The 25,744-nt window shown below is 48.8% G+C and overlaps 1 protein-coding gene across 8 annotated transcripts in view; it reads right to left on the bottom strand.

Annotated features, from left to right (window-relative positions):
- Positions 1-25,744, bottom strand: part of ABLIM3 (actin binding LIM protein family member 3) — a 177,500-nt gene that overhangs the window by 28,216 nt on the left and 123,540 nt on the right. For 3 of the 8 annotated variants that reach the window (XM_060296422.1, XM_030847330.3, XM_060296423.2), the window contains 8 exons: positions 25,134-25,221; positions 13,872-13,930; positions 11,575-11,646; positions 6,132-6,287; positions 4,544-4,573; positions 3,912-4,041; positions 3,134-3,232; positions 1,925-1,972 (listed from right to left, as the gene is read on the bottom strand). In XM_060296422.1, coding sequence (XP_060152405.1) covers positions 1,925-1,972; positions 3,134-3,232; positions 3,912-4,041; positions 4,544-4,573; positions 6,132-6,287; positions 11,575-11,646; positions 13,872-13,930; positions 25,134-25,221 — 682 coding nt within the window. The remainder of the gene's footprint in view (positions 1-1,924; positions 1,973-3,133; positions 3,233-3,911; positions 4,042-4,543; positions 4,574-6,131; positions 6,288-11,574; positions 11,647-13,871; positions 13,931-25,133; positions 25,222-25,744) is intronic. The other 5 variants (XM_060296425.2, XM_030847325.3, XM_060296426.2 and 2 more) reach the window with 5 other exon arrangements.

Below are 25,744 nucleotides of genomic sequence, written 5' to 3'. Positions count from 1 at the left end.
TAGAAGCCAGCCTTGTGGATTCGAGCCACATCTTGGGTGGGATCGCCAAGCAGGGCCTGCTGTATGTTGAGTCAGGTCACCTTTCTCCTCATACTGAAATGACACATCCTGCTTGGGGGAGACTAGATGGCCTGAGGGAAGGAGCACTGGCCAGGGAGTCAGCAACGCTGGGTTCTGGTTCCAGTTCTGCCACTTAACTCAGCTGTAGCACTGGGCAAATCGTGCTCCTCTCCACCTCAGTTTCCTTGTCTGTATCAGAACTGGTCTGCTGGCTGAGGTGTCATCCAGCTCTAAGCTTCCCCCTGAAGTCCACAACATGGGGGTGACCATCAAACCCACCATAGGCACAAAACCTTCCAAGGCAATGACTGTCACGCCCAAGACTGGTGAGAAACTGACCAGGTCAGAGAGAGGGCTGGGGAGAGGAGATGGGGCCGCTGATCATTTCTCAGGAGGGAGAAGCTACAGTGACAAGCCCTAGGCTCCGTGGAGCCAGAGCAGCAGAGGGTCCTGGGATGGCTCTCAGCCATCCCACTGCAAGCAAGGCTTGCAGCACTTGCTCCCAAAGCTTGCAAATCCTCTTTGATGTGGGTCCTGTGCAGCCCCTCCCACTCCAGCCGTTTCATCCACCCTCTTACCTGCACAATCCACCTCTAGCCCAGACTCCTCCTGAGCCTGCTTTGGTGCTGCCCCTCAGGCCCACCTACAAAATCCCACAGTCCTGAGGGGCTTGGGACCTGGGGGCCTTTTCTGGATGTAAATCTAAACTACCTTTGTCAGGGTTGGTGCCTTTCTGTGACCACTGGGGTACATGGCGTGTCCTCCGCAGCCACAGGTAGATGTGCACTGCTCAGGACTCACCTGGACCCCAGCCCAGTCCGCTCTGAAGTCGAGGATGTTTATCTAAATTGTCAGATCGTAAGCACCCAGAGCCACTGTTTATACTCGTACCACCTCCTCCATCATCCCGGTGAGTTTAGATCCCAGTACAGGGCTGCTTCTGCCTGTCTCCATGCTCGTCCAATTCTGTGTTCCCCCTGTGATCCCACAGGCACCCATAGGTACCTAAGGGTGATACAGGGTGGCAGCTGCGCCTCTGCATCCTCAGAGGAAGGGGAGTGCTCATTCAACTGAGTGCTTTTGCAAGAACGAACAAGTCTCAGTGGTGGCTCCCACAGGGAGCACAGGTAGGAACTGTGAATGGAACTGGTTACAGGGCAGATGCGTAGGGCAAACTCTTAGTATTTCTAATTAAGGAAGTCTAGGGCAGGGGAGGGGGCCAAGGTATCTGTTTTTTAAATAAATCTCTTGGGTGCAGTTGGCCCACAGACAGTTCTGTAAGAAACACTATATGGATGAATGAATGAAGGCGCCCTCAGCTCCTTTCTCATCCGTATCCCCTCTCCAGGCCTCCGTCTACTCTCAGGACATGGTGACTGAGAACAGTTTAGAGCAGTGGTTCCCAAGCTGGGCTGGACATTAGAATCACCTGGAGAAACTGTAACAAATACAAAATTTGGATTCATTAAGTCTGGGGTGGGCCCAGGAATCTGTGTGCATTCCACATGATTCTAGCGAACGTCCAAGTTTGAGTACCAGCACCTTGGAGTGTCATTCTCCCAGGGCTACATGCATTTGACAAGGGTTTCTCTGACCATGGGCTTTAGGATAGCAGACAGCAGGGCAAGGGGGGTAGTGAGGAGATGGTGGGAAAGGATGTAGGGGATACAAGGACTTCCTTGCCGTTTTGAAATGACACCAACCCCCTCCCCAAGGCCACCTTGAGTGACTGGGGGGCAGCCGACAAGAAGGACTGAGTTGCAGCCTTGTCTGTGTCCCTCTGGTGGCCCTACAGAGCCATCTGCACAGATGATTAACTGCCCCTCCCCCTGCCTGGCCAAGCCCTCTCTGCCCCCGACCATACCATGCCGTTTGTAGATCGGGGGTTTCCGGTAGATGTTACTTTCTCCAGCTGCCAGTCAGACCGGGAAGGGACAGTGGGGAGGAGAGAGAAAGACAGGAGAAAAGGAGACAGCCAGTTGGTCAGTGGGTCCCAGAAGAGAGAGGTGGTTAGCAACTTCTCCCAAGGCTCTCCCATCTTTCCCCCAGTGGACTTCCTCTTCCAAAAGTGAGCTTCCAACTTCATCCCATCAGGTTCCAAGAAAGGTGAGGGGAAAGGAATGGATGGATTCAAATGGGGCTGAGGCAGGGGCTTGGGGCTTGGGGCTTGGATGGTGGGCATGAAGGCATAAGGCAGGCGCGTGCTCAGCAAGACCCCATGCGGGAAGGTGCCCACCCAGCAGCCATGCCTCATTCCACGTGGGCGTCCCCAGAACCTCACAGCCACAGTTAGCACTCTCACCCCCTCCTCCCCAGTAGGCTGGATGGGACCTTTCTGGGGCAACCTCATGCTCACCACCTCCAGCCATGCTGGCCAGCTGCAGGCTCAGTGTTTCAGGGCCTTTGGACTTGCTGTTCCCTCTGCCCAGGATGTTTTTCCCTAGGGTCTCTTTTGGCTTCATTGTCACCTCCTCCAAGAAGCCCTCCCTGACCACCTCACATAGCCCAGCCTCCCCCATGCCATCACTCTATTGCAGTGCCCTGTTTTATTATGTTTAGCACCTATATCTCCTGAAATTATCCTTTTACTTATTTGTTTACTCATTTATTAGCTCTCTCCCCACATTAGAACTTAAACACCCTGAAGGATCTGGGCTGGTTTGAGCACAGTTGCACTTTCAGGACCCAGAACAGTGCCTGGCTGTCCAGAAGGAACAACATAGGCTCAAGGAAGCTAAGTAGCTGGTCTGAGGTCACAAGCTTATAAGCAGCAGAATCAAGGATTCAATCCCAAAAGCCCATGACCTTCAGCACAGTTACTGCCATGTTCCATCACAGCCCTTGGACATTCAAGGCACTTCCCTGGGCTGCTTCCTGGTGGTCCTAATCAAGGCTGGTTCTGTCTAGGGAGTGGGCTAAGGCCAGTGGGTGTGTCGGAGCTGGAGGCCAGTTAGTGCGGGTGACTGGTTAGGGAGGGTCCCCAGCACCCAGTTTCTCCTCGGTGCCGGTGTAGGGCGCCCAGCGACCCCACAGAGCATGCACCCATGCCAGGAATTCCGGGCTGGCAGCCTACCTGGGATGTGAAAGTGCTTGGGAGCCTGGTAAGAGGTCGGAGTGGAGGACCTCACATCTAACTGGCTATGGTATGGAGAGCTCCGGCCACTCTCGGGCCCTGGAGCACGCAGGCAGTGGTCCCCAGAGAGAGCAGAGGCACAGAGAAAACAGGCATTAATGCAGTGGCGGTGGTTACGGCAGCAGTGAGGTGATGACAGCAGGGATGGGGGCTGTGCTCTCATGCACCGGGTCTGCAGAAACAGGCTTGACCCTGTTGTCTTGCTTCACCCCAAAGTCAGATTTTGTGGGTTGTAAGAGTCAACAGCACTGAGCTTCAGGAAGGCATCCTTGCTCCTCTTAGCTCCCCACCTGGGCCCCTCCCTTAATTGCTCTGTCTGCTTCATCCCTAACCTCAGGGTGGCCCTCAGGTGAAGGCCAGGACACTTCCCCATTTCTGATCCTCTGGTTCTGCCTTCTGGATGGGACAGGACAAAGGATGAGGATGGAGACGTTTTCTACCAGCCAGGATGGCTGGGCTTCCTGCCACTCCCCTCCCCGCAGCAGCACGCCACCCACCTTCTTGCTGCATCTCAGTACCATGTACCCTTCTTCTTCCCCTGCCAGTGGCATCTGCAGGGACTCAGTGAGGCCTGGGTGGCCATGAGCCTCCAGAGGACCAAGTTGTAATGGAGATAACCCAGGGAAGCCCCATGCTGTCTCAGCAGCTGGGGACATCTAGGCACTGTGTTGTCACCCCTGGCTCTTCCTGTCCCTTTGGGAGCTTCCCCCTTCCTTACCGGAGCGGTAATAGTGATGAGGAGAGCGGGAGAAGGTGGGGGACATGCCCTGCCGGCTGTAGGTGGGGGAGTCGATGTATCCTGGGCTGGAGGCCCGTCTCTGCCGGAGGTCCAGGTTCTCATAGATGTCCTGGGGGAGGAAGCAGGGCCATAAGCAAGATCTGCAATTACGGGGGCCTATAGCCCAAGGGTCCAGCAGTCAGGTGGGGAAGTGACATGGAATCTGGGATCCCAGGGGCTGAAGCACCATTTTGCCCTTCTGAATACAGAGACCCCCCCTCCCTGGGTTACATGCACAGCCTGAGGAAGGCTGCAGAGACTTTCCAGGGCCTTCACCCATCACTCACATGCCCTTGAATGGAACCCGTGGGTCAGGACCCTGGAATCCTGGCCAAGGATCACAGAAGCATCAGGGAGGCCATCTCTGGGTAGAAAGGTTCGCTCCCAGCCATCTCTATACCCTTTAAGCCACTGCCACTTCCTCCAGGTCATGCTTCTAAGTCTCCCTGTCTCTGCTTGCATTGGGGGAGCACCTTCAGGGGCTTCAGTGGGTGGGGGGGAAATTGGGGGTCTGCTTGGTCAGCATAAAGGACACAACTATAGAAAAGGTCTCCTGGAACCAGTTTAATTACCTGGGAGTAGGGAGATAAGGTCCCCAGCGACTTGGAAGCGAAGTTTGAAGGCAGCCATGGAAGGAGTGAAAGGAGAGAGGAGGGCAAGAGGGAGGGACAGAGAGTGGTTACAGGGAGCAGAGAGAAGCCTGCAGCTGCCCCTTGTCCCCCACCCCAGAGAACGGCCTCAGCTCCCCAGAATATCAGCAGTGCTCACGGGTGGGAGGAAACCTTGAGACTATGCTCTTTTTACGAATGGAAAAAACCACAGCCCAGAGAGGGGATGAGATGGCTGGGGGCCCCTCAGGGAAGAAGCGGTAGGGTCTTCACCTGGGCCCAGGCTTCCCCACCGCAAGCTCAGAGCCAGTTCATGGCCCTTCCCTGTGCCTCTACCAGTTCACGCCCTTCTGTGGCTCATAAGGACAGGACCCAGGGCAAGGCTCCCAAATGCAGGGCCAAGCAAGGGCCAGGCTGATGCCATCAATGCAGGAGTTGGGCCGGTGGTGGGGGGCAAGCTGGGGATGGAAGGCACTGCCTGCAGAGGGGATGGCGCTCAGCTCCAGGGCACCCAGGCAAGGCTGGACCGTCCATCCCATGCTAACACAGCTTCTTAAGTTTCCAAGACAAGGCAGAAGTGCAGACTCTTATGTGAAATCTCCTGATGTTTAAATGTTGACAACTCATTTACATTTTAAAAAGACACTCTGTGGGTGAAACAAAACAAATCTGGGGGCTGGCTGTGGCCCCAGTTTGCCATCTCTGGCTTCAGGAGAATCAGCTTCTACCAAACGCTTGGCCCCCTTTTCCTGGTCCATTTCAGAGGCCAGAACTTAAGAGAATCTCAGCATTGGGCTCTTAAACCAAATGGAACCCCATTCTCCTTAGAGAGGAAGGGGATAGTGGTGAAGTACGCATGAGGCCAGGGCTCCTTCTGAAGCTCCAAATGATCTCAGCTCAGGGGCCTGGGGTGGGGTGAGAAAACCTCCTGGGATGTAACCTGTCAGGACCTCCAGGGTAACAGCCACCCTGCCTTCTCCAGGAAACACTTTCTCTTGTCCAGCAACCATTTAATTATTTCAAAAGCCTTCTGATGTGTACTTTTTTCAAGAGTGTCTCTTGCTCTGAGCACAGGGGCTTAAGGCCAGAGGCAGCACACAGAGAACCTACCTAACTGGGGGTTATAAACCTAAGTGGCCACTGAGCACAGCTGGGGATGAGAGCCGTAGGCTATGTATAAAATCTCTCCACTGTAAGAGAAACAACACCTCAGGTGATAAGTGGTCACAGGTTCTTGGCTTTTATGTTGGGGTTCTCAGAGAGTAGTGGAGATCAGGGAGAACTGGGGAGCCCATGTCCTGCCTATAGAGGGAGCTGCTCCCCATCTCTAGGTGGTGGAAACACTGGTGTAGTGTTACCAGCTCCGATTTTTCAAGAGAAGCCAGATTTTGGAGGAAATCACTTGATTTTTAAGTGTCGACTATAAATACCAGTTTAAAAGAGTCTGGGGGCCAACACTATGGAGGCTGAAGTCTCTGTGACGGAGGGGCCTGGGGACCCTGAGGGCCCTCCTCTCCTCCAATAGCCCCAGAGAGAGGGCGAGATGCCGTACCTCTCCATAGCCACACCTCTCCAGCATCTCGTCGGACGTGTATCTGGAATGAGGCTCGTAGGAAATGAGGTCGGGGCGTTGTACCTCGTAGATGGACTTAACCTTGGGGAGAGCTGCCAGGTCTTTGTAATTAAGGATCTCATTATCCACTTTAGCCTGAGGAACAGGGAAACGGACAGGAAAGAAGCAGAAAGATAAGCGGAAAAGGGGAGAGGAAACAAAAGCCAGGCACAGAGGGGTATGAGCTTCTCCAGCTAGGATGGAAGACTCGCAGAATGTGAGAATAAGACAGGTCATTCATTCCACCTGGGCTCACGCTGACACCACATTGACAGAACATATGTGTGAGGTCCTGTGCTGTATAGGAATGATCTCCTCCAAATGTCAGGATGCCTCTGTGTAGTAAGTGTCAATATTATTCTTATTTTTTAGGACAAAAAATTTTTTAAATTTGTATGGAAACACAAAAGACTCCAAATAGCCAAAACAATTATGAGAAAGAAAAATGGAGCTGGAGGAATCAGGCTCCCTGACTTCAGACTATATTACAAAGCTATAGTCAGCAAAACAGTATGGTACTGGCACAAAGACAGAAATATAGATCAATGGGACAGGAGAGAAATGCCAGAAATAAGCCCACACACCTATGGTCAATTAATCTATTGACAAAGGAGGCAAGAATATACAATGGAGAAAAGACAGTCTCTTCAATGAGTGGTGCTGGGAAAACTGGACACCTACATGTAAAAGAATGAAATTCAAAAGAATCTAAATATACGTTTCTCCAAAGAAGACATACAGGTGGCCAAAAAGCACATGAAAAGGTGCTCAACATCACTAATTATCAGAGAAACGTAAATCAAAACTATAACGAGGTATCACCTTGTACCAGTCAGAATGGCCATCATCAAAAAGTCTACAAACAATAAATGCTGGAAAAGGTGTGGAGAAAAGGGAACCCTCCTACACTGTTGGTGGGAATGTAAATTGGTACAGCCACTATGGAGAACAGTATGGAGGTTCCTCAGAAAACTAAAAATAGAACTACCATATGATCCAGCAATCCTACTCCTGAGCATATATCTGGAGAAAACCATAATTCGAAAAGATACATGCAGCCCAATGTTCATAGCAGCACTATTTACAAGAGCCAGGACATGGAAGCAACCTAAATGTCCATCGACAGAGGAATGGATAAAGAAGACGTGGTACATATATACAATGGAATTATTACTCAGCCATAAAAAAGAGTGAAATAATGCTATTTGCAGCAACATGGATGGACCAGGAGATTGTCATGCTGGGTGAAGTAAGTCAGACAGAGAAAGACAAATATCATATGATATCACTTATATGTGTAATCTAGAAGGATGATACAGATGAATTTATTTGCAGAATAGAAACGGACTCACAGACTTAGAAAGCAGACTTATGGCTGCCAAGGGGGAAAGGTGGGAGCGGGGAGGAATAGACTGGGAGTTTGGGATTGACATATACACACTACTATACATGGAATGGACAGTCAACAGGGACCTGCTGTATAGCACAGGGAACTCTACTCAATATTCTGTAATAACCTATATGGGAAAAGAATCTGAAAAAGGATGGAGATATGTGTCTGTATAGCTAAGTCACTTTAGCTGACTTAGCTACAGTACACCTGTACACCTGAAGCTGACACAACATTGTAAATCAACTATACTCCAACGTAAAATAAAAAGTAAATTAAAAAAATATGATTCCTGTTTTCCAGATGAGGAAACTGAGGCTCAAAAGATTCTGCAACTTGTACCGCTTAGCCAGTAGGGCTGAATCCAGCCTTCCAAACCCCACACAGTGAGGGCATCTTCATTCACAGCATCCTTGAAGAAGATGATGAAGGTTGTAAAGACAGAATTAATCACGGCAGTAAAACACTAGCTAACACTTGATGACCACTTATTGTGAGCCAGACTCCATCCTAAGTCCCTCATGTGGTTTAACTCCGTTAATCCATACAACCACCAACTCTAATAGTACATACGAATATTATCCTCGTTTTTGCCTAAGGAAACAGGCACAGAGACATCAGTGAACTCGCCCAAGGTCACAGCTAATAAGTAGCTGTACCAGAATTCAAACCCAGGCAGTCTAGCCTGGGAGCCTGCCCCCTCCACTGGCCTCTCCTGGCTTCCCAGGATGGCGAGTTCACCGTCTTAACAACTGGCAGAGGGCTGCACTCAGAGAGCTGCTCCTCGCATCGAACTGAAGCGAGCCTCTACCTACCACCTGCCTTGGCCTGAGTGCAACCCTCTAGAACCACAAGGACTTAGACAGCTTCCCCCGCTCAGGACAGCTTCCATCTCGTGGCTCCTGAAGCCACGTCCTTTCCACATCTGCGTCCTCCAGCCATTCCCTCTGTTTCTGGTCACCCGGTTTCTGCTATGGTCAGTCAGGATCTGTCCCCCAAAACCACTGTGTCTTACAAGGTCCTGAGATGAGGGAGATTAAGAGAGAATCCAAGGAGACTGTATTATCCTATAACGTTCTCCCAGTGTCTGGGCGGCCAGGTAAGTCTCAGGGCCAAGACTGCCATAGAGAGAGCAACTTTCATAAAGTCCTTGGGACTGTTGATGTTTTAAACACTTCCCAAGGCCCTTCCACTCCTTCATCCCCATCCCATCCTACTGCTGTCTGGGCACCGTGCTGTTCATTGTCTGCTCACCTGAGACCCACTGCCCACTCCTCCTGGCCCTGGTCTGAGCTCTGAGGTCCCATGGACTGTGTCACAGGCTCCCTGGCTTTCAGCTGGGTTTGGCTAACGAGGGGCACCTGCAGGCTGAGGCTGAGTGGAGAGAGGGGCTGTGTACATGTCTCCCTTGCACCCGCCCTGCCCGGCCGTGATGGACTTGGCTCCCGTCCCGGCTGCTCTGCCACAGATGCAGCTCTGGCCAGCCCTTCCCTTTAGGCTTAGGGTGGTGACAGCCTCCTGCTGTTGCTGACTCTGGATGCCGCACTAGGTCTTGTGGGTCCCCTGACCCTGCCCACAATTTTGTACACACTCCCTCCACACTTAAACCCTGTGAGGTGTGCCATCTCATTTCTGCCAGAGACTGCCCAGCCCAGACACCCACAACTGTACCAATTCGGCAGGGTGTGGGTAGAGCGAACCTTATTAGGAGAGTCCACTTGCTGAATTGACTGCTGCCTTTTATCATGGGATGTTAGGTTTTGACCTTGAGAGCTCTTGGCATCTTACAAACTTGTCAATATTTATCTGGGCACTTTACTCCAAACCTCAAAAATACTAAATTTATATTTCTTCCTATACTTCCTTGTTTACTGGGTTATAAATGAGCCTTAGGTCTGGAGGCACAGTGATGGAACAGAAGCATCCTAACATAATTAGCCAGGAAGGAAGGAAGAGAACACATTGGGCTGGAGATGATTCTAGCAGTCAGTGGGGAGTGGAGCGAAGTTTGTAAGAACTTGCCTCCTCCAGGTTCACTGATCATTCTATTTTAATACCAAACCTCCGTATTTATGAACGCTGAACCAATACTGGATCTCTCTGCCTGTTACTAAATGTCCCAAAAGTGGTTGGATGGATTCTTCCCCGAATTTGGAAACCATGTGTGGAACGGTCTGACTTAAAACGTGGCTCACATGACAAGGGCAGCCATTCCCCAGAGCAGCTGGAGGTGAGAGCAGAATACGGGAGGGGAGACACAGGCCAATGCTGGGATATGCCAGGGGTAACTGGTCTCAGTGGATAAGCCCCCATTTGAAGGGCACAACGGCAGGTGTCTCCAGCTGCTGCTGTTCACCTGTAGCGGGGCTGCTTCTCACAGGGGCAACTCTACGAGCTTCCTCCAGAATGCCAGGGTGAACGTCATCTGGGCCTAACTTAATTCACAAAATTTAAGGCGGCTTCCCAGAAGCACAGGGAGGCCAGCTGGGGGGCAGTGGCATTCTATGCAGCTGGGTGTGTCTGGTAACGCTCTTCTGGAGACATGCGCACGTTTGTCAGTAACCTTCTCACCCTGCGGGCTCTGAAACTAAGCTCATTAATCCTACTGTGGTCTGGCCCCATTCACAGCACCAGGGGAGCTATCATCTCTCTTGTTCTGGACTGGAATCTTCAATGAGGACAGCCTGTGATCAAAGTCTCTTCTCTTTTGTGGGAGCCACATGGCCGTGCTGACCCATATTGAAGTTGCAGTCAATGATAACTCTTACGTCTTTTTTTCATTTGAACAGAGGAAGAAAGGAAAGGAAATAGTCTCATCGATGGGCATTATCCAGGGATCGAGGATGAAACTGAATGTGGATCTGGAGTGAAATAATGATGAAGCAATGGTGGGCAGGGCGTACTCAGGGCTGGCTTGTTTGGGGACTGTCTCTAGAGCTTCTCATGAGGAGTGGGTTTCCTGCTCTGGACCACTTCCCTCCTTTCTGGTCTTCATGGCCCTTTGACATGAGAAAGGCTGCAAGAGGTTTGCTGACTGCCAGGCCCCTCCCCTGCTCACTGCAGTCCTCTCCGGCTCTGCGTTCCTCACCTCCGTTACCTAACTTCTGTTTACCTCTCGGGCGTGGGCTTAACTGTTTCTTCCTCAGGACTCTTCTCCCAACTGGTCCTAGACTGTCAGGTCCCTCTGTCCATCTGCAGCATCATCAGAGCACCCTGCACTTTTTCTCCCTGGCACTTATTAGAATGGCATCTGATTATCCATGGACTTATGGGGTCAACGCCATGAGGACAGGCAGGTGCAGCTCGCCAGAGCCCAGCACTTAGCCCAGAGGAGACATTCAAGGATGCATTTGCTTAATGAATGAATGAATAAATTACATATCCAAGGGACCTGTGAGGTCATCTGACTCAACTCTTGTCCGTTCTGCCGCATCCCTGCAAATGAGGAGTGTCTCTGTGTTTCAATGCCTCTGGGGCTGGGAACTCAGACACATGCGCGTAGTTTGCTCCATCCCTGGACTTCTCACACGACTAGAAAGCTCTTCTTTATGTTTGCAAACCCTTTATAGTCATGTTTCCACATTCATCTGGCTTCTTCCTCCTGTCTGCCTCTTTATCACACGCCACTATCTCCACATCAACATCCCCCCCAAGACCCACTCCAAACACCACTCTGATCCAAATTTCACTTTGCCCTGGCCTCAAGGACTCAGGGGGAAGAGGCAAATCATTATTGGTTTCAGAGCTTCTACTGAAGCTCTTGATGTCATCCCTGTAACTATTCACAAGGCTGTGGGTTCCGTGAGGGTCCGTGTCCTCCCTGTCCCCGACTGCATCCTCAGGACCTAGCACGGAGTCTAGCACATGACAGGCACACACTAGACATTGGCTGGATGGAAACCTGACTGCTGTCTTTGGCTGTCCTTAGAGACTCTTTAATTAACAGGCCTGGGGATGAGCAAGGCTGTTCGGTGGCTGAAAAGTGATACATACGCAGATGACTCGGTTGGGTGACCCGATGCTAGATCCAGGGGGTGAGATGGAAGTTTCAGACGTCCGCCTATGCTGTGGGAGAGATGAAGTCAGAGGTTGAGAGACGGCATGTCCAACCTTGTGGGGAGGGGGGAGATGCGGCTATAAGAACGCAGTTCTTCAGGGAACATTAGCAATACTGCTGAAAGCACTCTCTGGCTGTTTCTGTACTGTCTCTTTATTTTCTGCCTTTTTAATCAATGTCTGATTGTGAATGAAATTGGAAATGCACAGGACTTTATGCTGTTGAACAGGATTTTTTTTAACATATTTTTAATTGGCCTTTTAGATAGGAAGCTACTCATAAAACTCTTCATTCTGGCTTATCCCAGTCAATAATGTATTACTTTAAAGGAATAAAACTGGTTAGCATCATTCCTTAGCAGTTTGTTTATACAAAACACAAAGGTAGGTTAAACGTCATGTAATTGCACAACATACAGATTCTTTTTATAGTGTATCCATTGCAAAATGACATCAACCTAAGTGAGAAACTTAAAAAATCTTTCTCTGGACAATGGCAATGATGGACTCATGGCTCCTTTAACAGAACAGCACGAAGTTTATCTTGCTGCATCTAAGAGCACGATGTGCTTAAAAAGTAAACAGATTGGAAATCAAGGACCGCTGGTAAACTATACGATTTTGGGGATCCTGAATTCCTGATCTGTGAAATGCAGGGGCTGGTCTCAAGGACTGCTACATTCCCTCCCAGACCTCTCATCCTGCAACTTAAAGCATTCTAAGTTGGACTATATAGCACTGTTTCCCAAACTGTAGACTGTGAGCTAGTGTGGCTCTGGGGAGATGAATTTTGGCAGAAAATTCATTTGATAATACTGAGTCACAGAGCGAGAGAATAAAATGTAAAATTCTACTTCAGTCCCCTTGGTTAGATCAAGGAGGAAGTCTTAATTTGGTCCTAATACATTTCAATAACAATTGCTAATTCCACCTTCCACACCTCACCCGCCCCTCCTTTTTTTTTTTAAATAAAGAGAGTTCAGGTAACATGATTTAGCTAGAATTTCTAAGAGTTATTGTTACAAAATATTTCATTTTCAATGAATTTATTTTAGGGTTAACCTTCTATTTATAAAAAATAATACTGGTTTTCCACTGGGTGATATTAAGTTTTATTTTAAAATAAGTTTGATGAAGTAAAAAGTAGTGAGTTGATGTAAAGAAAAAAATGAAGCATATAATAATACGGGTGATACACAGATACAGCAAAAAGCATCGGGGTTGTAGAGGGATAACTGAAATTTGAGAAATGCCAACAAAGAGAAGGAAACTGTGGAAGAAAAGGACAATAAGGTTTTCTTAGACCTTAAAAGGGAGAGGCCTTGGAAGAAACAGGGGAAAAAACTCACAGCTCAAAAAAAATATGCATCAATAGACCAGCTCTTTCACAAATGAAACAGATGAGATGGCAAAGGGGATAATGTTTAACCAGATGGTCAGAAATTGTACACATGTGTTTTTAGTTGAGATTCTAGCAGGTAACTTTAATAGCATCCCAAGGGCCAAGTTGATATCTGGGGGCCAGAGTGTAGAGACACCCCAGCACACAACCCAGGTCTCCCCTCCATACCATCAAGGACTCAGGAGCTGTGCCCCACCCCTCTTGCAGTCCTTGGATCAAGAACCCAGATTCACAGGACTTCCTAGTACTTGTCAGAGCACAGTCACTCAGAGGGACACAGGTCCTCAGCTGCTCTAGCGTGTGCCTGGGGACGCTGGCTGTGCTTCTGCCTGGCTGCATTACTGTGGGCAAGTCCCCGCCCTCTTTAAGGCCTTGGTTTTCTCACAAGCAAAGCAAAGACACAATTCCTAACCCACCTGCCCAATGGTGTTAAATCAAATCAGACGGTGGCTGTGAAGATGCCTTGCAAGCTGTCCATTTCTGTGACAATTTTAACCACTGTTATTAATGACCTTCGGCTGGGGAAAAACCATGGCCTACGTGCCTCAGAGAGGTCACCATCTTGGTAAGTAATGGGAAGGGTATAGCCTCACCCCAGAAACACTAAAAACTCACATTCATACAGTGCTTTACCGTTTTCAAAGTGCTCTCACATCCAACATCTTAATCCCTTCAAAAACCCCATTGAGGTGGATGTTACTATTAAGGAAATCCAAGGATACAGGCACACATTTGAAAGTGTACACACTAAGGAGTGACTCTCTAGTAAAGCACAGTGCCCCCAGCCTGTGGCTAGAAGTAGCTGGTTTGGTATCACCACCAGCTTGCTTACCTTTAACTTCTTCTCTGCCCGGGCTGCCTGTTTGCAGATGGGGTGCCAAACCTCAGAGCCTAAGGGGCCAGGAAAATAACAAAGCCTCAGACCTTTCACACCTACTAGAATTTGGGGTCTCTCCCCATCCTCCACCTCCGTTTACTCCCCTGCACAGCAGCCAGGAGGACCCCCTGGTTTTCAGATCTCTGCCGCCACATCGATTCAACCACCCACGCACTCTGCCTGTCCAAACCCTGCCCTTCCTCGAGGCCCACCTCTCACATGACATCCTGTGACCCTTACCTGCCAGCTGGGAGTGACTTCTCTCTCCTCTATGATCCATCGTTCTTTGTCCCAGCAATATGGTCTTAAAACATAGTAGCTTGTGGATTTATCACTCCCACTAAATTAAGAGCTCCTTCTGGGTGGGAGCTGAGCTTTCTTCATTGCTGGGTCTCCCATGGCATCCAGCATGGGGCTTTGGTCTCAGCAGAGGCCCCGTACATGTTTGTGGGGTGATTACATGAGTGGACGATCGGCAGTGAGTGACACGGAGCAGGTGGTCAATAAATATTTGTTGAATGAATGAATGGCAGTGGAGGTGAAATAAAGTGACAGACTGCGGTGAACTCCAGCCTTCCTTTCTCTTCAAAGGCTTAATGACAGTCTACCAGAGCTACCACATTTAAGGGGAGGGGGTGTCATGATGTATATATTCTGCTTGAGAGCACTATCCTGACCTCCTAATTTCTAAGAGACTCCAGACTCTTCAAACTTAGCATAGTCGGCTGCCCACATTCTCTTGTGGATGGGGGTCCAGTTGGCCAGCCCCAAATCGGAGAGGCCAATTTGGAAAGGCATGAGCAACAGGTGGCTGGTCATGTGCTGAGAAGCAGCCCCAAATATTACACATTCCCCAAAGAAAGGACAGGTGTCCTGGATTAGAGGGAAAAATAGGAACATATTATCCCTCTGGTGCCACTGCTCTTGTAATCAACCCTGAAAGGAAAGGAGCCAGCAAATGGCTAGATTCCTGAGCACCCAGATGGCATCTGTCTGACTTCGTTTTTAGAATATCTTTTCCATTATGGTTTGTTGCCTGGAACCCCTAGGACTGGATACTGGCTAAGTGACAGGGGGGTGGTGTAAGGTTGAACAATGAGGCCTAAAAACATGGTGGTGAGAGGAAGGGCCCAAAGTAAGGAGCCCTGCTGGGGCTCTGCTCCGTCCCACTTGCTTCATCTGAATAACAACGAGGAGGGCTTTGGATGGTCTTGGAGATTATATCTTAAAAATCCTAATTCTAGGGCCAGTTTTGTCACTTGTGGGATGGGGCTCCCTGATTCTTCTTTGCTGATGTTCTTGGGTGTTCCTAATGGGTTCTGCATGAGATTACTTCCTTCGAATGTAAAGTGCAATGGCTCTCAAAGCCCAGTAGAGGGACTCTGGGTCTGCAGCTTGATTCGGCAATCTTAGGGTGTGTCCACTACCAAGTGGTGGGGTTGGGATCCTAGCTTCGGGAATTATTAGGGAGAGCATTTCTGGTCCTCTCCGAGTTGCTGCTGAATCCACCAGAAGTTGTTTATTGCAGTGGCTTTGGCAGGAAGCACGTTACAGGTCACTGTAGGAAATGGATGAGGTGGACACCGATGCCTCAGAAGGTTGTGAGATTAAGTGAAAGAGGCAGAGGCACAGGGAAGGTAAAAGGTCAGACAGAGGTTCTCAGAGGGGGAAATGGTGTGTAAAGCGAGGGCATCAGACTAGATGGTCTCTCCGTGCCATTGACGTATCTGTTCTGAAATAAGGCTGAACCACAGATGGCTTCAGCATTCTGCATACAGGAAAGCAGGTTTTTATAAGAAGTGTGTGTGGGGGGTGGATGGGTGGGGGAGGGATCAAAAGGGAGAAAGAAACTATAATTAGAAATTTTAAAAAAGCAGAAGTTTGGGTTTTGGCAGTAGATCATTTAAATTAAAGAGGGAAAGGATTTGTTGGAGGTTAGCAATAAACTTAGGTAAATGAAGGTAAGAAAAGATGATTTGTTCATGAAGACCCCTGTAAGATTAGGGTCTGCATATGTCATCAGTCAATAGCTCTCATCCTAAAAGACTACCTGATTCAGAAATGAATGAGTGACTGGTTGGATCCCATCTTCGTATTGTAGAAAAAGAGACAGACTGATATGCACCCACAGGACAACGGTAATCAGGATGGAGAGGTGACTCAAAATTAGGCCTTAAGGCAGGGTCTTCTCCATGGAGAAGAGAAGACATAACAGAATGGGGAAAAGGGTTTTTGAATATTTTAATGCCTCTCTGTGGGAAGAGAGATTAACTTGCTCATCATGTCTTATAAAGTAGAACAAGGATTAAGGGCAGGGGAGTGGGAAGTACGAAGTATTGGGTGCACTTTTTGCTTGTTAGACTCCTGATTCCACGAGTTACACGCTCATCCTCTGAGACTATCACCCACAATTCCAGATTCTGCAGTTAAAACCTCCTGTAAATGTGATAGAAGTGAAGGATTAGCTATTTCTGTATCAGCTGACTCAGAGATAGAAACCTAGATCTCCAAAACTGTCCCTCAGCCAGGCATTAAGGCTGTTTTTAATCCTTAGCGGAGTCAGCATTCAGCCTTCTCTCTCTGACTGGTTACAGCACACACCATACCTGTAACTCTGTGGATTATTTAAGGTTTGGGAACCCACCCACCTCTCTGCCAGGCCTGTAAATTCAATTTGCTAACACCACTTTTTTTTTTTTTTTTCACATTAGTGGAGATTACAATACCAAAGCTGGAGCTGGTGCCACAGTCTTCCAGAAGCCCAGCCAGGCTTACAGACACAGCAGGGACTGAAACCGGCCCACCCGAAGGTTCTGTTTGGCCAACGCAGTGCTTTTTGTTTTGTTTTGTTTTGTTTTGAAGTATTTTTGAAGATGAATGCTTTCAGACCCTGCTGTCTGCCTCCTGGCCTTTCTCGCTCGTTTAAGTAGGCATTGAGTTTTCAGCTTCTGATCCCAGCCAGGTTGTTAGGTTTCTTTGGATTTCTCTTGATCGTAACAGGGTGAGGTTTCCGAGTTCTGCCTTTATGGTAGAAGCACTATCTTTCTGACACAGCCTTGCTAGGACCTTGGAAAGGCTCCTTTAAAATCCACACTCGAATAAACAAGTGTGGTGTATCCATATAATGGAATATTATTCAGCTGTAAAAAGGAAGGAAACACTGACACATGGTACAATGTGGATGCATCTGGAAAACATTACGCTAAGTCAAAGAAGATAGACACGAAAGGCCACAGCTTTATGAAATACCCAAAATATTCTGTCTTGACACAGAAAGCAGATTCGTGGCTGCCAGGGGCTCAGGGGAGGGGAATGGGGAACAACTGCTTAATGGCTATGGGTTTCCTTTTGGGGTGATAAAAATATTTCAGAACTAGATAGAGGTGGTGGTTGCAGAGCATTGTGAATGTACTAAAAGCTCCTGAAGTGTTCACTCTGAAATGGTTGATTTTATGTGAATATTACCTCAATTAAAAAAATTCCTCCCCACCCCCATCATTAGGGGGACTACTTCTGTGAACCATGGGGCACTCTTCTCTTCACTTGCTACTAAGTGTTCCAATCTCAGCAGGAGGAAAAGAGTGAGCCCTTTTGTTGAATTTGACACGTAATAACAACAATATCATTGCTATAGTCTTGGTCACTGGGAAATCTTCACCATATATGAGGCAATTTATATATTATTTAGTGTAATATTCTTAAGACGTTCCAATCCTGGTTACATCGTTTACAGGCGGCATCGTCTAGAGCAAGTCAGTTACCTCTCTGTGCTTCAGTTTTCCCATCTAGAAGATGGGATGATTACAGTACCTGCCTTGTACATTTGTTGTGCGGATTCATGAGTTAATGTACGTAGAGCACTGAGAACAGTGTCTGCCAAGAGCAGGCGCTATGTAAGTGTAGTTGTTGTTATTATCTCCTGTCCCCTACCAAAACCCCGTTTGCCAAGATCTAGTTTGGGTGAGGGGAAAGGAGTAATGGAGAGACTTGAAGGTGGTGGGTGGTGTTTACTCTCCTACTCCCAGAGCAGAGGGCTGGCTGGGCAGGTGGAGTCACTGAGCAGAAGCTGGGCTTAGCTGCCGGCGCACCCTCCTGGAAGGTTGGGCTGGTGCCCAGGGATGAGGCACCACGGGAGAAGTGGAAAAGACCGGTTTGCCTGGACCTGACATGATCAAGTGGGCTTGAAGCTTAATAAAGAGCTTAAGGGAGAAAAGTGCTTGGCTACTGTGATGCTGGTTACCATGAGGATGTCAGGCAGGACAAGCAAAAGAGAATGGCAGTCCCGAGATGCCCAGTAATTCACAGGATACTACTAATAACAGTTAGGACCATAATTCAAATGTATTGAGTGCTTCACCTGTGTCAGGCACTGAGTATTCTTATTATTCTTATTGTTATTATTATAACTAATATTTAGAGAGTGTCTGTGCCAGGCCTTATGCTATGTACTTTATAACAATGGTAATTGAGTAAAAAATAATAATGATCAATAACATATGCTGAGCCCTGTGCTAAGTGTTATCAATAATGATGGTAATATTGACAGTAACCAGCATTTATTAGTCATGGCTCAGGGGAATGGCCATTTCTACACGACTGGGTGTTTATCATGAGCTTGCACTGGTGGAGCTGGTGGCGCCAGGCTCTATGCTAAGCCTTTCCCATGCATTTGCTCATTCAGTCCTCACTGAGCCTGCTGACATAGGCCATGGTTATCACCGTTTTCAGAGAGGGAAACTGGGGTTCGGGGAGCTTAGATGTTTTGCTTGCTCGCCCATCGCTGTCTCCCTGCCCTGGCCTGGGTGTGGGCATGCAGCCAAAGTCAGGCTCCTTGGAGTCTCTGGGGCTTCACTGTGCCCACGGTGCCCAGGAGCTGGCCGTGCCCTCCTTCCCCTGACAGGGAGGCAGTCAGTCTGGATCAGGAGAGCATGAGGCCATGCACGAAAAGGAGCAGGGAGAAGACCCACTTGCTGCCCCCGTGGGCCCCTCAACCCGGCTGTGCTGCTCCTGGACTCTCCTAAGTTCTGTGAGCTCATCAGTCCCCTTTTACCCAATGCTGCTCGAGCTGAGTTCCTGCCACCTAAGAAGTCCAGACCAATAAAACATCTCATTGACCTAACACCCGAGCATCTGACAAGTTCCTGACTTGCCCGGAAGGCAATTTTGTTTCCCAGAAAACAGAGGAAGCAACCAGGGAAATTGCTACTCTGGACCTAATTCTGACCAACATGGACAAACTGGCTGGTGAAGTAGATGTGACATGTAACTGGTGAGAAAATTGCCACGCTGTCTTGAGTTTGTGGCGTGAGGAGCAAGTTGGAAACAGACTATCTACATACAAACCTTAAGCTACTATGCTGTAATATTTTCTGTATGATTCAAGATGTTTGGTAACCCTAAAAATCTAAAACAAATTTGCAGCTCATCAAAAATGAAAATGCACTCTGTTTAAAATGAAATATGCTTCGAAGACTCAGACTTGAGGAAATGTCAATTTAGTTCAGTTAACAGGCTACATTTGAAGAGTCTAAAATTATGTAGCAGGATTGGGGAAACAGAAGATTTAAAGTTTTTAAGCATAACTCCTACAACCTAAGCTGTCAGTAGAGAGATCCAATTTAAAATAACAATGTTAAGCTACTAAATTATAGCACCAATATTACGTTAGTGCCTTTTAAAGTGTGGTTTGACGAGATGTGGAGATGATGACTGAGGGCTGGTGTCCACAGTCCATAATGATGGGCGGCACCTCTCTTGAACATCTGTCAGCTCAGGGCACCTCTTATGAGGTACTTGTCAGAGGGAAATGAGGCCTCAGCTAAATACCAATGGCTTCTCCACCTGAGCCAGAAAGACACACCTCCTGGTACCAGGATCTTATATCATCTAAACTGAAGAAAAAAAATATATGGTCTGAAATAGAGTCAGTTATACAAGAGAAGGCTTTGGTGTAATTATCAAAGAAGCTTTCAGGACTCTGTTTTGGATTTGCATTAACCCAGAACTAAAGCTTTTCACTTTATTTTGGGCCATGGACAGCTCTGAAAAGTTGATAAAAGTTACAGACCCTATCCTTAGAGAAACACACCATATGCAAAATCTGGCAAGCAATGCCAGGGGGATTCATCAAATTCGGAAGGGCAATTATGAACCACAGGCTAAGAATCCTGATAATAAATGGAAAAAATTGCCTTTAACAAACCAAGCAAGACAGGCCAGCTAACCTTGGCTCAGGGATATAACCTGTCTATGAATGGCTTTTAGTTCACAGGGTTGTGAGGATAAAATGAGATACTGCATTTAAAAGTAAAGTGCTTGGCACATAGTAAATGCTCAGCATATATCAGCTGGTGGCATTTATTATTATTATTATTAGGACCTACAATTTGTTATAATACTTTTCCTTAGCAGCAAGATTTGTCCTAGGATCTCATAAATAATTTCCTGCCTGGTAGGTTTTAATTAAATATACAAATGAGAGCAGAGACTTATTCGAAAACATACAGCTTAAATCCTATGTTTCCAGTGTTATGCTCTGTCTCAGGTCCGCAGAATAGGAGTGCATTTAGTGTAGACAGAAGGAGAGAAAAAAGCCTACCTTTCCTTTTTCCCGGGTACAGGCATATTTAGAACAAGAGCAAAATCTATCTCACAAACCACATTTTGGGTTTAGAAAAATTCCCACAGATCCAGCAACTGTAACCTTTGTGATATTTGTATAAGTTTTGCCCTTAACCTGCAGCATTTTGGCTAATATTTTGCTGCATAAAATCAGTGACCTAATTTCCTGGTGAAGCCCAAATGAAGGGTTTGGACAATAAACAGATTAGAAATCTGGCAACTTTACAAAAACAGTTAAAAGACTGCACAACAGAACTTGAAACAAATAAAAGAAAACTTGCTCCTGTCTCCTGGTGCCCCGGAAATTCTTATCCAGACAGATGTCAGACTTCTCCCAATTAGAGTCCATCAGAAAGCCATTACATAGCAATTAAAACACAAACAAACTGACCAAAAGAACCTCCTGAGGCTGGTTGCCAGTTACATAGTATGTCCGGCCATGGGAATGACAAGACAGGGTTTGTAAGATTTGCAGGCTTCCTAACCCACTCTCTTGTGTGCACGTCGCTTTGTGGGGCACTTGGCATCTTCACATTCGTCCTCCCCTCTAATATTCTTGAGGCCCTTGTGGAGAACGCTTGCTCTCTGCGCAGCGGGTATGTGGGCCTGCCTCGGTTTCTCCACCGCGTTAATGCTTCCTGCCCTGTGGGCCTTCGCACCTGCTGTTCTCTCTGCTGCCACACTCTTCCCTCCCCCCCTCACGCTCCCACCTCCTACTCAATGTCAAGGTCTTGGCTTGCAATTTCCCTTCCTCGGCATAGCCCCTCCGGGCCTCCCAGACTAGATGAGGAGCCTTATAACATACTCCAGTTACTCTCAAACCTCCCCTTCACAGCGTTCATCGCAGCTTGTCACTGCGTGTTTGCACTTCTGTTTGATTAAAGTCGGTCTCCCGCTACTGAGAGTAAACTCCACCACAGAAGCAAGCACCCCTGCCTCGTTCATTTCAGGGCGCCTGGCACAAACATGCCCTCAGTTTGAGTGGATGAATGAAAGACGGTGTAATTATCCTTATTTTACAGGTGAAGGAAGAGACCTCAGAGAAAGAAGTTACTTCTCAAGGTCACAGCCCATTAGCAGAAGTGCTGGTGCTTGGACCCAGGTGTCCTCCTGGCTGGTTCTCACCACTCCTATGCTGCCTGGAAGGACAGTTTTCTTGCCATTTCTGGGGAATATAATTTTGAGTCTTGGTACCCCTGCCTGGAGAGGGTGTCCAAGGCAAACACAAGGCCAGCTCTCAGTGATAGCAGAAACCCCTGGTGGCTGCCACCCCTGAGAAGCCCACAGCCCGAGTCAGCATGACTCTAGCAGCAGATGGCCTGGACCCCCTCATTCCAGGATCACTCAGCATCCCTCGAGGCAGGTCCTTGAATGCCCTACAATTACTCCCACTCTCCCAGAAGCCCGGCTTGGGGTGGGGGGCAGGGATGGGGATAATTAAGGAGGGGGGTGACAGGCCCTTCTTTATCACCAAGAATGTCTCCACGTCCTGGAGGCATTTCTGCTGAAGGTTTGATTGTGCGTTCTCTCTCATGATGACAAAGCTACTCCATCACTTAACTCTTTCAGCATTCTGTGAAGTTCTGGTCCAAAGCAGGGCTTAGAAGATACTGATACATGAGGATGTGAGCCCCAGGAGAGCAGGGAACTTGTGGGACTTGCTCACGGCTACGTCTCTGGTTGTTAGGACAGCACTGGGCACACAGGCGGTGCTCAACAGGTATCTGCTATATGAAGGAACTAAAAGCTTTCTGTGTGTCAGGAACTTACTATATTGTTTTATTATAGGGACTGTTACTAGACCATTTTATGGCCTAGGCAATAGGGGTTTAGAGAGTTAAGAGATTTACTCAAGGTCAAAAACTTACTAAACAGTGGAGCCAGGATTCCAAGCACTAAATGGGCGATTAGGATTGGTAATTCAGGCAGTAAGGGCAAGACCTTGATTTCTCGTGATATGAACATGAGAGCAGTTTCAACACTAGGAAATATCTTCATCAAAGAAGGGGGAGAGGAATTCATGCAACAAACTTTCAGACCAAGCGCAAAGTCCAGATTCTCAGGGTCCATGAAGATACCACACAGTTTGCTGAGACTCATGTGGGCTTCCCAGCATATAACATAGGGTCCTGCAGCAGGAACCACTCAGGGACCCAGGCACTGAGGGATCAGTGCTCATGGAAAGGGGGAGGCCTAGTCCTTCAGAGATCAGAGTAGAGGGCAGGGCTTGGGTCTCAGGAGGCAAGATGGGGAGAGCCCTGGAGTGGGAGTCATAAGGCCATGTCCCCCTTTGCCCCCTGTACCCTTGAGCTCTCATGCAAATCTCTTCGTGTCTCTGGGGCTCACTTTCCCCATCTATACAATGAGGGTTGTTACTTTACAGCCTAGAGTGACTCCTGGGATCGATTCACCTCTAATACCTGCATGACTGTACATACAAGTAAGTAGCTGTAGAGTCTCACAGCATCTTAGAAATGGTCATCTCGCTCAGTCCAACAAAGGAACCCTGCTCTAACATGCCCAGGAGGTGGCATGAGATTCTGCTGAATAGCTCTAGGCTGGTGGTTCTCAACCCAGGTTGATTATGCCTCCTGGGGGACAGACATGTGGCAACGTCTGAGATATTTTTGGTTGTCGCAATGAGAAGGGGTACGTTTTTGGCATCTAGTGGGCAGAGGCCAGGGATGCTACCAAACACCCTGTAGTACACAGGGACGTCTCCACACGGAAAGATTATCTGGCCCCATATGTCAACAGTGCTGAGGTTGAGAAACTGGCTCTAGGCAAAGGGGATTCATTACATGTTGAGGGAACTCCTGGCATGGGCATGTGTGGCTAGGACAAGCTTGATAGGAACATATGCTCCTTGTAATGGCCCCCCGACCTTCCATCTGCCTTGTGGGGAAACTGGGAGGAAGGTTTCTCCCCAAGAAATGCCCTCCCCAAGACGGCTATTCAAACAGCTGCGGATGGCTAGTACAGCAATTCAGCCAACAGCGATCACCTGTAGAGTGAGCGCATGTGGGTCAATGCCAGGGCTGAGGGGCCAACGTCAGAAGCAAGATTCTCAGGGAGATGGCCAACGGCTCAATGCAAGCTGGAGGAGACCAGGTGCAAACAAAGGGCTGAGGGGGTTCCAGGAGGAGGGACTAGTGAGTTGTGGGTGGGGCTGGGGCCATTTGGGGAGTTTCTGAAGTGGGCAGTGCCTAAACTGAGCCTACAATGGTAGGCGCTCCAAAGTAAGGCACACAGGACACAGTGTTCAGGACGCAGGTGAAGAGCATCTACTCGGAGGCACTAGGACCATGAGATCATCCGAGGGGCTGAACACCGTCCCTGCCACAAGGTCCAGCCTGGCCAGCCCTGCCCACCTCCCACCTCATCTCTCACCTTCTGGCTGCACCCCGGACACACTGGCTCCTCTCGGTCTCCCACACTTGCCATTTCCTCACCGCTCCCCCAGAGGCTGGCAGATTCAGTGCCCTCAGGTTGGCGAATCCCATCCCTCCCCTCTTTGCCCAGTTAACACCCACTCGTCCTTTGAACCCCAGCTCCCGGCCCACTGTCAGGGAACCTTCCCTGCTGCCCTCCCCACCCCGTCATGTGCTCTCACAGTCCCACACTCCTCCCCTTCGTACAGCTTCTTACAGTTGACAGGTATTTGTGTGACTACGGACCATGGTCCACCTCCCCCCTGGACTACAGGGCAATGGAGGTAGGGTTGAGGTTGGAATTCACTGTGGACCCTGGTGCAGAGCCTGCACCTGGTGGGGGCTCGAGAAAGAGTATTTGAATGGACGAAGGAATGATTGGAAGTTGGCTTGGGCAGCTGAAGTGTTGAGTTTGTTCAAGGCAGTTTGAGCCCTCAGTGAGAGGGTCTTAACTCCTAGGCTGGAGTGTGTATATCTCACGGGTGAGCAGGGATGGGCCCTGGAGGCCTCTCAAAAGGGGTCTGCCGAGAACACTGTAATGCCTGGGAATGATGGACTGGGCAGAGGATGGAGGACTGAGCAGCACCTGGGGACTAATTAGGAGACTGGTGCGAGGATCCTGGGGTCAGAGGGCTGGACCCCGGGAAGCGGCAGAGGGAAAGCAGCTCTGATTTGCTTCTTGGAGACTCTTGGTTCCCCCCCATTCCTTTTGGTGCATCCTGAGAGTCTGTGGGAAGACTAAGCAGCAGCCCGGTGGGATGCTCTGAGATGGGGGGGGAAGGGATGGGAGAGGGAGGTGGGGGTATGGGGGCTGTGATGGTGCAGACACTCTGTAACTCAGACATCCTCCTGTTCTCTGACCCCTTGGCCCCAAGCAGCTCAACCTCCCACCCACTGGCAGAGCCAGGGCAGTCTGCTCAGAGAACTGCCAGGGAAGCAGGCCAGCCGAGCAGCCGGTGGAGGCACACAGGGACAGAAGGCAGATTACACGTCACTTCACATTAGCCACACCGGCAACTTTCCCGAATCACCCAGAGAGGGGCAGATGAATCACAATTCTGAGGACAAGCCAAAAGCACAGACAACACGGAGATGGAAGGAGACTGTACCTCCTTTCTACTCATGAGGGAATAGGAATGCCTTGCAGAGGGTCAGGTTTGCTCACCTGTGAGGTACATCTCCTCTCCTTCAGTGAACATCTGGTGGCAGCGTACACATCTGGCACAGGTTGGGTGGTAGTGCTTCCCTCCTGCCTATGGAAATAAAAAGATAAAAGAGGTCAGAGCTGGGGCTGCCATCCAGTGGGGCAGGTTGGGTTTGAACATTTCCTAACTCATTAGTGTCGACGGCATCTTCATGGCCCTGAAGCTGGTTGGGAGTCTATGCAGGGGAGTCCAGAGCAGTCTAAAAGTTCACCAGAAGCTTGGTGATTCCATACCATGCGTATCTGATGGCATTCAGGGGACCTCCCTGGACACCTGTACTTCTATTCCAGCAGTGAAAGGGCCATTTGAAGCCCACTGGTCCTACCTCCTTATTTCCAGATGAGAAAACAGCCTTACTTTGAGGACATCCCAGCATGTCCCCAAGAATGAGCCCTTACCACCAGAGGTACCTGACATGGTTTTAAGTGGCACAGAGACCTTCGGTTTAATGACACTGGATCCGTGAAAAAAAAAGATGTCCTTTTTAATCCTCTATCAATTCTTCTGACTTTTTCCAAGGAGAAAGTACCAGTTTGGTATAGTATGTCTTTAACATCTATCCAAAACTTAA

Source organism: Globicephala melas, chromosome 3 (genome assembly GCF_963455315.2).
Source record: "Globicephala melas chromosome 3, mGloMel1.2, whole genome shotgun sequence".
In the NCBI taxonomy this organism is placed as follows: domain Eukaryota; kingdom Metazoa; phylum Chordata; class Mammalia; order Artiodactyla; family Delphinidae; genus Globicephala; species Globicephala melas.
This window is presented reverse-complemented; position numbering and strand designations above follow the sequence as displayed.